Source organism: Myodes glareolus, chromosome 9, assembly GCF_982192425.1.
Source record: "Myodes glareolus chromosome 9, mMyoGla1.1, whole genome shotgun sequence".
Taxonomy (NCBI): Eukaryota; Metazoa; Chordata; class Mammalia; order Rodentia; family Cricetidae; genus Myodes; species Myodes glareolus.
The window spans coordinates 95,837,945-95,848,746 of record NC_142034.1 but is presented as its reverse complement, the minus strand read 5'-3'; the positions used below and the strand labels follow the sequence as shown (position 1 = coordinate 95,848,746).

The window sequence follows — 10,802 nt, the reverse complement described above, 5'->3', positions numbered from 1 at the left end:
TTGGGTTCCACCCAGCTCTCTCCCTATTATCGCCCACAAGGCACACCCTCGGCTGGGTCCAATACAGACAAGGAACCGGTTAAGGCAGGAGGCCAGGGAAGAAGGGTTGGCTCTCTACTCTTGCGAGTACCAGAAAGGAACTTCTTCCGCATAAAACTACCCACAACCCGCTTCCACTTCCTCTCTCACAAGAAAGCTCACAGTTGAAACGCCCAGCATCTCACCTCCTACCTGACACCCTTATTAACATAACTCCTCCCTCACACAAAGAACTTGCTGAAGACTCTACCAAAATAGGCCCTTTATTTTAAAACTATGGTTCTCTGATCAGTCTTTAGATCACTTTTGTTGACCCCCTAACCTTTCATTGAGGGCAGCAGTCTGGGACCGCCCCCAAAAGAGACGTAAAGAACCCTGAAGCCCGACACCACCTTTCACATCAACGTCCAAGGATGAGGGTGTTGGGTTCCTTTTGCCCTTTGGCTTGCTTCAACCATTTGGACCCCAAGGGTCAGACCAAGTTCTCAAATAGCACTGGATGCTTCCTGTCCGATTTTCGGGTCTCCCCGAGATGACCAGAGACCGAGCGGCCTTTACAGGGCACAAGGAAGAGGTAGGGTGCTGCATAATATCTCAGGTGTCCATCTTGCTGGCAGAAGTTGTGATGGACCCCGGACGTCTGGTGTCAGAGAGCAGAGACGAGGGAGCGCAAGGAGCTCTGGCTGGAGGCACTGAGGGGCCGGTAGGTTGCGGCAGGACCCTCAGCCTGAGAGTCCCCTGGGGGACAGGGCAGGGCCACCCCTCGGGGCCGGCGGTACCACACAGCCCAGCTTCTCCCGGGACCCCGGGAAGGTCCCAAGGCCAGAGACCCTTTTCCTGGAGCCAGCAGACAGCTCCTAGAGAGGGAGCAGACATCAGCTGGACCCATACCCGGTCTTGCCTCCAACATCCTGCTCTGCCTGCGAACCCACGTGTAACTCTCCCAAGGCCACGCCCCCTCAAGAACCCAGGACCTTCCTAGCTTTGTTTCCCGGTACAGGTTCCCCACTAGAGCCCCCACACCCCGAGCACGAGGCATCAGGCACCCAGTGCGGGGTCTGCCCTCAGACCCTGCCCCAGCGCCCGCACCGTCGACGCAGCAAACGCAGCAGCGATAGGAGCAATAGCAGCAGCACGAAGATGGCCGTCACGGTGGAGAAGACTCGGGCTGCGGGCACAAGGGTGTGATAAGGACAGGCCTCCGAGGGACCACTCCCTGACTAGCTCCCACCTTGCAAGCCAGCCTTACCCCCTATGGAAGCCTGTGCAGCTCCGGGCTTAGGGCTGCAGCTCACGTTGCCACCATTCCGGTCTCCTGCAGGAGTCTCGGCCGAAACCTTAAGAGATGCGCTGTCCTCCCCTGTGTCCTGCAGCCCTGCGGGGAGAGGTATGAGGCGAAGTGGCCAGAAGTAGGGTTGTGTTGGCGGGGGTCGGGGGATAGGCAGGAGGGCTGGCCCCTGCTCACCACGGTAGGTGAGAGCGAAGCCTTGAGCATGGCCTCGTGCGTCGCTGCGGAAGGTGAGTAGTAGTGCAGCAGTGCGCAGGCGCAGAGGACCAGACGGCGGAGGGTGGACGCCGTCGAAGGCGCGGAGCAGGTTGCCCGACGAGGCATCGCGTAGCTCCAGCCGGTCTCGCGAATCGGCCAACTCGAAGAGGCGGAAGGTGAGCTCTAGCACAGCGCCTATTTGGCCCAGTACCCAGCTGCAGTTCCGATCTGGCCCATACTCATCCGGAAAATCCGGGGAATAGATGACACCCTGAGGCGCCGTCCAGTTTCCCTGGCATGAGCCCACAGACACTGTGGGAGGGAGAGGTGGTCAAGAACCTGAGGCCATCCGGGCTCTTTCTTTCCAGCGCAGAGATCTCCCTTTCCAAGTAGGCCTCGTCCCTGCCCCAGTACTGGCATCTGGCACCGACCAGTTTCTATAAATAGGCCCCACCTTCCAACCAATCCCTTATCAAGTGCCGGCTTCACAATCAGGTTCCACCTCATGCTCATTACAGATCCTGCCTTCAACCCTAGTCTCCCGATCTTATCTCACCCTAGCATCAGGCTTCCCTGATTACACTCCTACTAGGGAATGGCACATCAGATCCCACTGAGACTATGCTCCTCGTTCTGATCCACATCTCACCTTCATAGATGCCCAGTCGCCCATCGCCTCCACACAGCTGGCCTGGGTGGCCGAAACAGATCTGGTCACAGTCGGTGGCAGGGGCTGGCCGTCCCCGGGCCAGGTCGCTTTCAGAGCCACAGAAGCAGGCATAACCAGCCTCCACTCCAGCCAGCTGAGAGCACAGACTGGGTGACCCCAAAGGCAGGGATGGTGGATATGGGTGGAGTAGTGGGGTGGGAAGTAGGGATTGGTGAGGTTCAGAAGTTAGTGTCAAGTTCTGGCATCAGTGTTGGGAGCTGGGTAGGGCCCTGAGGTAAAGATAAAGGGTCACTGGTCTGAGACCAAGGACAGTACCTGGTAGCCCTTCATGCGGCAGAATCGAAGGCACACCTGGACTGTGAGCTTTGTGGAGGTGCCACTGGGACCACTGAGAGCGGGGGGTGCCCCAGAGTCAACGAAGCAACCTAGGTACCCAGGCACTGTGGAGGAAACAGAGTCAGAATCCCACCTCTGAAAGCGACCCCCCCCCCCCAGGCTCTTGCGCTTACTCACTGTGACACGTGGGGATATCACAATAGCGCCAGTAGATGCCCTCCTCCGTCTCTGGCACGTAGCACCACGGCTGCACATCACCGTCTGGGTTCCTGTGGTCAGAGGGAGGTAGTAAGGCGCCTACTACCCTGCCCTGTAGCCACCACTTTTTAGAGGCCAATCTCTCTCTCTCTCTCTCTCTCTCTCTCTCTCTCTCTCTCTCTCTCTCTCTCAGGACACATTCCAGTTTTCTCCATCTGCTCCTAGACTTTGACCTCCAAGGGACAGGGAAGAGCCTGGAGAGAGAGTTGTTTTCGCTTGGCCTCATGGGAGAACTTCCTGACTTTTCAATGGGTCCTCACCACTCCCTTGCATAAAATGTCAAAGGAGTACAAGTACCCCTCAGCTTTGTGACTGGGCAGCAAGTGGTCCCCTTTCAGCCCCTGACTGATGCTCCAGAAGAAAGCTGTGACTTTGATCCCTCTTATGTCGGGTTGTAGAAGCTGCTTAAGTAAGTACTACAAGAACCATTCCAATCATCCCAGGGTTCAAGTTCAACCACGTCCAGGGGCCCCTTGAGGGTGTAAACCTTTTGTCCTGGCCCTGGTTGGAGGCTTTGCAGAAAACTATCACCTATAGTTTCAAGCTTTGGCGAACCTGCTGAACCTAGTATGAGAACCTAGTATGGGCCCGGCCCCTAAATCTTCCTGAGGGTCCTGTACCAGGCCAGAGCAGACCACCCCTCTGCCCCGCTTCCTGCCACCACTGGTCCAGCCTCGCTGACAGCTCCGCCCCGCTGCTCACCTACAGAAGTTGTGCGCACCCAACCCCCAGCGGCCCTGAGGATCGCTGGCGCTGCTGTAACTGTGCTGCTGCGTCTGGTCCCAGAAAAGACAAGGGCGTCCGGCTCCGCGCGGGCCCGTGTAGTTCTGGTGGCCCCGGTAATCAGCGCCGTTCACCTGGAAGCATTCGGACAGGCCTGCCCGGCAACCGTGGGATTTTGGAGAAGTCTGGACGCTCACTGGGCCTCCTCACTTCTCGACCCCCAACTCTTGCCGGGTCCCAGTCAGTTCCCATCCACGAGGGAGCCTTCGGGCTGCTCAGCTGCTCCGTCCACCTGCTTCCCGCCTCCCCAGTTTTGGGGCCCCTATCCTGGGCGCAGAAGTCCAGAAGCCCAGCATTGACTTTGTCCTGGCCGCTGGGTCTAACTCACCTGGACTATGAAGGCTCCCTGCTGAGGCCCCGTGCGGCGGCGGCAGCAGCATCGGGAAAAAGAAAAGGAGGCACTGCAGAGCCAGTGTCCCCATCTTCCCTAACCAGAGAGATGTTGCCTGGGCCAAAGCACGGCCTGGGACGCCCCAGGGGTTGCTCTAGGGTCTAGGTGACCTGAGGGGAGCGTTGTCCTCTGTTCGTCTGTCCTGGTCTTACTTTGGTCGCCACTGCAGATCCGGGACCAGTAAATATCTTCCCGGGATCTCGGCCCAGTTGTCGCTCCTCAAGGGTCTCTGGGGGAGGTATCTGGCCAGAGGATGAGCTCAGGCTCGGGTTTCTAGTTCTGGGTTGTGCCTGGGTCCCCACACCCACCCCATCGAACTGTGTCTAGCACCCTGGGTCTCCCTCTCCCAGGACTCTAAAGCACTGTCTCCTGCCCCGCTTGTGTCTGTCCCTACAGGTCCCTCCCCTCTTGTCTTCCCCTCCCCCGGGGAAGACTAGAAACCCCGCCCGCGATTGGAGCGCAGACAGCAGGTCCAGACGCCTCCCACGCCTGTCCCCCGGGACCCCCAGCGTTCCAACTCATGCCTCCCTATCCCTTTCTCCCTTTCTTCCAGGATTGGTGTGGGTTCTATTGGGAGGGCACGGAGAGGGACAGGACAGCCAGCTTAGCAGACCTCTAGAGAATCCTAAAAAGAGAGTTTACAAGCCTCCCTCCCGCGGCTGCACCAAGCCAAGTGGACACAGGCACTCTAATTCAAGTGCACGCGCGCATGCAGTCCCATTCAATCCACTCATTCATTGTAAGACGCTCACACGCACATCTTCTCCGAATCCTCACGCTCGTCTCTCCCCAGGTCCCGCCGCGGCTGGCTTGAATAAAGAAGCGCCACTCCCTGTCCCTGATCGCGGGAGACAGACAGGAATCGTGGACGCTACCCGCGACAGGCAGGGGCAGCTGGTGTCTGGGGAGGAAGGCAGCTGTGCCCCAGGTTCCAGCCCGCCCCCTCTCCCGCTTCCATTTCTTCCACTCCCTAGGACCCCAGCCCAGGCTCTCCGGAGCCTTGCCTGCGGTGGAATTCCCCCAGCGGTGCCCCCCACCTGGCAGGGGAGGGGGAGGGGAGCAGGCCCAGGCAGGCGTGGGGGGAAATTCCCCGTCCCATCCCCCTGAGCCCAACTCCTCCGAGTCCTCTGATCTCCCAGTGCTGCCCCGGGGCTTGGGGGGAGGCCAGCGCAGGTGCGTGGGAGGGCGGGGGCGGGGACCCAGGGAGGGAGATGGGGGGTACTCTATGCAGCCCTACCCTGTTCAAACCCCTTGCCCATCAGGCCTGCCTGCCCACCCTTCACTAGTATGTCTAGTCCCTTGGGCCCAGGCTGACCTGGCCCAGCTCTGACAATCCTGGGCTTCCCGCCTCCCCACCCCCTCCGCCTAACACCCGTCGTCCTGAAGCAGATGGAGAAGCAAGATTCCTAGGGAGGATTCTGAGAGGTCGAAGCGTTCGTGGCAGAGATCAATAATTAGCTGTGGGAATCTTGCAGTTGTGCAGTTGGCGCTTCAGGCAAAGGTTCTTGGGGACCACAACTCGCCAGGGAGTGGGGGGAGTAGGGTAGGGATGGGGTATTCCAAGGAGAGGGGCTTGCTGAGGTTGTAGGCTGGTGAGGGGTGCCTCCTTTGGCAACTCACTCAGTGGTCAAGCTGAGCTCTGGGGTGGGAATCTCCCTATTGCACTGATCCTACCAGAGCCCTCCAGATGCCTATCAAGGAAGTCTATCTGTCTGTCTTGGGGTTTCCTTCCCTTTCCACCTGAGGACCAGAAAAGGCTGGGGGCTCTGTAGTCTGGACCCCTCACATTTTCTGTGAGGGTACATCCTGTGGAGGAAGAAGTGACCGAACAGGAATGAATGATAGCAGAGTTAGCTGAGGAACGGCTCCTCCGTGACAGAACCATGGGTTGCCCTAAAACAACCCTAAACAGTTTGGGGAAGACCAGCCCAGTCCTGTTCCCAGCAAAGGGGCAAGAGAGGGAGGTAGTGCTCGGTTACTGGCTGGGGACACTGAGATAGGAGTGAGTGGAAAGTGTCCCTGCCACAAATTCCGATCTGGGGTGGCTTGTGGAACCTCTGAATAGAAAGGCCTCGCGCCCTGCACCCCTCAGCACACACTTCCCCAGCATTCCACATTCTGCACTGTGCAGGCAGCAGCCTGTCGCATTCCCAAGGCCCTAGGGGAGGATTTGTACCGCCCCATTCTGCAGATCCGCGGACTGGGGCTCAGAGGCCCTTGGTAACTGTGGGCTCACTAGCTGTTCAGTGTTGGAGCCCTGTTTCAAGCCGAGTATGATCTAGGTGCCAGGCATTGACACCATTGTCCCTATCACACATCCTTGGAGTTCCCCGAGTTTACAGGACTATAGAGGGACACCAGGTATCTTTCTCAGTGTCCTTTTAGACAGGGTCTCACCTGTAGCCCTGACTGGATCGGAACTTGTCATAATAGAGCAGGTTGGGCTGGAGCTCATAGATTCCCCCTGCCTCTGCCTTCCGAGTGCTGGGATTAAAAGTGTATGCCACCATGCCCAGCCACCCGTTCTTTTCTCTTGACTAGAAGTCCCATTGCCTCCCCACACCTCCAGGGAGAGCTGCTATCTCACAGCCGTCTCCCCAGGAGCACTTTTTCACAGCTGGTCAAACCAAAGTAAGGCAGGAGTTAGCCCAGGGTCAAAGTGTCTAAGACCCTGACCCTGTGGACATAGAGTGTATCTTGGCCTGTTACTTCCATGAATAAATTTGCGTATACAAACCTGTCCTGTGGGGACAATAGAGGAAAAAAGAACAGAAAATTTGGACATGGGGGCTGGAGAGATGGCTCAGCGGTTAAGAGCACAGGCTGCTGCTCTTCCAGAGGTCCTGAGTTCAATTCCCAGAAACAGCATGGTGGCTCACAGCCATATGTAATGAGATCTGGTGCCCTCTTCTGGCGTTCAGGCGTACATGCAGGCAGAACACTGTATACTAAAAAGGAGGAGGAAGAGGAGGAAGTGGAGGAGAAGGAGGAGGAGGAGGAAAAGAAAAGGGACACTTGGGCATTCAGGTTTGTCTGGTCCAGTGTGGAAAAGGAGAAATGGTGGAGACAATGGGTGGCGTTATCCCAGGATGTGTCCCGGGGTGCAGGGTGCATTTGAGCCCATTTCATTTGTTCTTGGGGGGGGGATCTATCAGAGTGAGGATGGACCCTAGTGGAGACTCAGAGCAAAAGGAACTCCAGAGCTCCCAGTGTAGTATCCTGGTCTCTCAGCAGTGATCCTGCCAGTAAAGGCAGCCCTCTGAGCTGTCTTTCTGTGTGCACACCCCAGAGGCTGCTCTCGTCGTTCTCAGGGCACCTTCCTTTCTTGGCATCGCACCTCTCCTGCATCTGCCTTCACTTGGTGGGTGATGTTTGCTGTTTGGGACCTCAGGAGCCTGCCATGACCCCCTGCCAGTTTTCTGGACCTAGCTCCTCTGTCTGCATCACCACCTGGCCAGTGTGAGAAGGCAGCGCACAGCCTGTGCCTCTGTGTTGGGTGGATGTGCGATCAACTCAGAGGATCCACACTCTAGACCACACCCACCTCCATGAGCTGCTGCTGCTGGCTTGTCCTAAGTGCTATGTCACAGCCTGTGCAGGAGGGAAAGGCACTCAGAGGTGGAACACCCACTTGACTTTGTCCACCTACTGTGAGATTTGACAAATTACTTGAGCTTTCTTGGCCTCAGTTTCCCTACTGGGAGGTCACCAAATGGCCACAGCTGGAGAAATGGAGTGCCCAGGCCTACAGCGGGTTGGCTCTCTGGTTACACCTGCCACCAGCCTCCAGGGGGCGCTGGAGAACTCTGTTTCTTGAGACAGCTCGTGATTTATTGGAAATTATCTTTGTGGACTAGGTTGGCAGTATTGAGAGGTGGAGTCAGTTTATCTGCTCCGCCCATGAAATTCTTCTGGAGGGACCTCAGGAAGGGCGGCTACTGAGCTGGGGCTATGGGTTGTGCTGGTTCTTCAGTGCCCCTCCCTCACAGGAGGCCTGGGAAGGAAAGGTTTCACTTTCGAAGGATGAGATGGCTAAACAGAAGGGCCCTGTTTGGTCATTTGCAATCAGGCTAGCCTGGCGGTGCTTGGTGCTACAGTAACTGACTTGAGGGGGCATTGGGGGTGTGGAGGAACCTCTGAGAACAAGATTGAGAGCCCGGAGGCCCAACAGTGGTTGGTGAGGAACCACCCATGACTTGGTTTCAGAGTCCGTTGGTTTGGAGCAGAAAGGTGAGAACTGCATCCTATTCAGCCTCCCTTCCTGCTTCCCCAGACCTCTGATTCTGTCTCCTCTTTTCTCAGGAAAGTTATAACATCAGTTGGGAGCTACAAATGCCCCGAGAGGTCCCAGTTGCTGCTGGAGTCCTGGCCCTCCTTGCTCTCCTGGCTTTGGTCTATCATTGTCTCAACGAGGTACTTTCCTTCTGACTCCTCTGCCCACAGCCATCCCCTCAGAACCTGCTTCCCTTCCTGATGACTCTCTTTGTTCCCAGGCCTGGAAGTCCAGATGGAGACTTTGCTGTGGCGGCTGGAGGTGCCCTCCAACTGGAAAGAGCTTGCAGTTTGTCTTCATCCACAGCTCGAATGAGGGCCAGCCTGGAATCCTCCCTTCAGAGCCTTCCCCAGTGTCCCCTGACACATTAGGCACTTCAGGACTGCTCTTCAGCTTCAGGTATGAAGAGGAGCCCACCTTCCATGCTCAGAGCAGGTTGTAACATCTGCCAAGCACCCTGCAAGTATTTGGAAAACCTCTAACGTGGATGGAGGACTGAGCCCACGAGAGGAGGGCAGCGTGACTGTTGGTGAGGTGAGGAGTGCGTCCTTGTCCCACAGGAGTCTGGCATGAGGGAGGGAGACACCAGCGCAAGTGTCTCTCGCCTCTGGCTTACAGCAGCAAAGCTTTCTTTCCTCAAAGCCACCCTGAAGAAACAGAGGTTCTGGTTACTCCATCTGTAACAGTGACCTGTCACCATGGGTGTGATACCATGACACAGCCAGCACAAGGAAGCTGCACCTGACCTCCGTCCACTCCCAAGAGCTTTGTCACTGTACAGGCAGAGCTCTCAGCCTTTGTAGCCCCTGAGTTCCTTGGTTCAACCTAGGCATCAGAAAGGTCAGGGCTCCTGGAGCATGTCTGGGAGCATGTCTGGAGACCTGGCGGCTGAGCACTAAGCGGTGAGCTTTCTGGGTCAGATCACTGCTGCAGCCGACCCCCTTGCCCACTTTCCCAGACTAGAAGCACTGGGACCTGGACTCCTAAGATCCCCAGAGCCACCCGAGTAAGGGAAGGTTAGTTAGATTGCAGCAGGTAGAACTGGAAACTGTCCCCCAAGATTCCTGTCCCTGGAGGTCCACAGGCTCGTGAGTCAGTCCTCTGGAATGCAGATGTAACCGGGAGTGCACCACGCTCTTCTCTGATGAGGCTGTGCTATGTGGTGGAGGGATTGATGCAGATTCATTAGAGTCTCTAATTAATTAAATTGTCTCTGCGTTAAGCAAGAGATGGGGCCAGGGAAAGTGGGGCATGCCTGTGGTCTACGCTAACTTGGCAGGGTGAGGCAGCAGGATCACTTGAGTCCAAGACATAAGGCCAGCCTGGGTAACAAAGCAAGGCCCTGCCTTAGCTTTCAATAGTAACTGCTGTGTAGCTCAGGCTGGCCTGAACTTGCTATGTAGCCCTAACTGACCTCAAGTCTGCTTTGAGATCCTCCTTGACTCCCTGAGTATTGGGACTACAGGCACACACAGTGTGAGACCTCAACTCTCAAACAAAACAAACAAACGTTGCGATGGTGAGCCCGGATGGCCGGATTTGGCATGTGACGTATCTAAGGGTCTGCCTTGCCCACCGCTGCCCAGGAGAGGATGAGCCAAACAAACGTTGCGATGGTGAGCCCGGATGGCCGGATTTGGAGTGTGACGTGTCCAAGGGTCTGCCCTGCCCACCGCTGCCCAGGAGAGGATGAGCCTCCAATGTGACACTGACACCTTGATTGCAGCTGTGTGACCCCAGGCAGAGGACACTGTTCAGCCCTCTGGGTCCTTGTTCACCAAAAGCATGAGATAATAAATAGAAGGTTTTGGAGTTGTTCCTGGCAATTTGTTCTAAAGTAATAATTTGTGCCAAACAGGACAGGCTGGCGGGCCTGAGGGCAGTGAGGAGAGAGGCTGCTTTGGGCAAGGCTATCAGGAGAGCCTGCCTAGCCTCTACTACCCTTTTTGGCAAGGGGTCCCTGCTGTGGTCAGGTTGGTCGCACTGGGGCTATTAGAACCCTCCAGGATGAGAACACAAGACTGGCTTCCTCTGAGCACTGTACATCTTCTTTTGGCCTTCCAGAGCAAGAGGCTGTAGGATGAAGCGAGTGAGAGAAGGCCTAAAGCCTGTGTATCCTAAGTGGGTCCTTAACTCCATCTCTAGCATCCGGTCCTTCAACCAGGTAGTCATAGCTGATGCACAGCTATGGAGAGGACTCCATGGCAGGACTGTGGAGCCTGCACTGACAGGTGGCTCAGTTGGCGCCCGGAAGCACAGGCGGGTGTGGGAGTTGCTGCTGTCACGGGTGAACTGGAAGCAGAGAAATGGGGATGTATACTAAAATACCCACTGTTGCTGGGTGGTGACAGCACACACCTTTAATTCCAGCACTCAGGAGCCAGAGGCAGGTGGATCTCTGAGTTTGAGGCCCGCCTGGTCTAAAGAAGGAGTTCCAGAACAGCTACTCAGAAACAGGGCTACACAGAGAAACCCTGTCTCAAAAAACCAAATCAAACCAAGCAAACAAAAAGGAACCCTGCTGTTGAGTCTGTCTGAAACCCTCTTGTCTCTACCTACCCAGTGT

The 10,802-nt window shown here is 56.5% G+C and overlaps 1 protein-coding gene and 1 long non-coding RNA gene across 3 annotated transcripts; one reads left to right on the top strand and one right to left on the bottom strand.

The window, feature by feature from the left end:
* Positions 1 to 281: 281 nt before the first annotated feature.
* On the bottom strand, positions 282 to 4,319 carry Kremen2 (kringle containing transmembrane protein 2). 2 transcript variants are annotated; one of them, XM_087910783.1, is made up of 9 exons: positions 3,901 to 4,317; positions 3,492 to 3,666; positions 2,709 to 2,800; positions 2,511 to 2,635; positions 2,175 to 2,328; positions 1,505 to 1,837; positions 1,289 to 1,414; positions 1,129 to 1,207; positions 282 to 896 (listed from the first exon to the last, which is right to left on the bottom strand). In XM_087910783.1, the coding sequence occupies exons 1-9, from the start codon at positions 3,992 to 3,994 to the stop codon at positions 686 to 688; spliced, it is 1,389 nt and encodes a 462-aa protein (XP_087766909.1). In that variant the 5' UTR covers positions 3,995 to 4,317; the 3' UTR covers positions 282 to 685. The 2 variants fall into 2 exon arrangements, with proteins under 2 accessions (XP_087766909.1, XP_087766908.1); XM_087910782.1 differs by having other exon boundaries at positions 1,289 to 1,837; positions 3,901 to 4,319.
* Positions 4,320 to 7,897: 3,578 nt separating this feature from the next.
* On the top strand, positions 7,898 to 10,062 carry LOC148121035 (uncharacterized). The gene is made up of 3 exons (XR_015738918.1): positions 7,898 to 8,193; positions 8,266 to 8,376; positions 8,457 to 10,062. It is a non-coding gene; the product is annotated as an uncharacterized LOC148121035 (long non-coding RNA).
* Positions 10,063 to 10,802: the final 740 nt, after the last annotated feature.

Coding starts and splice junctions, on each gene's coding strand:
- Kremen2 (XM_087910782.1), bottom strand. CDS start 3,994: ATGGGGACACTGGCTCTGCAGTGCCTCCTTTTCTTTTTCCCGATGCTG. Junction 2,329..2,510: donor GCCGCATGAAGGGCTACCAG/GTACTGTCCTTG, acceptor CTGTGCTCTCAG/CTGGCTGGAGTGGAGGCTGG. Junction 1,838..2,174: donor GCGACTGGGCATCTATGAAG/GTGAGATGTGGA, acceptor TCCCTCCCACAG/TGTCTGTGGGCTCATGCCAG.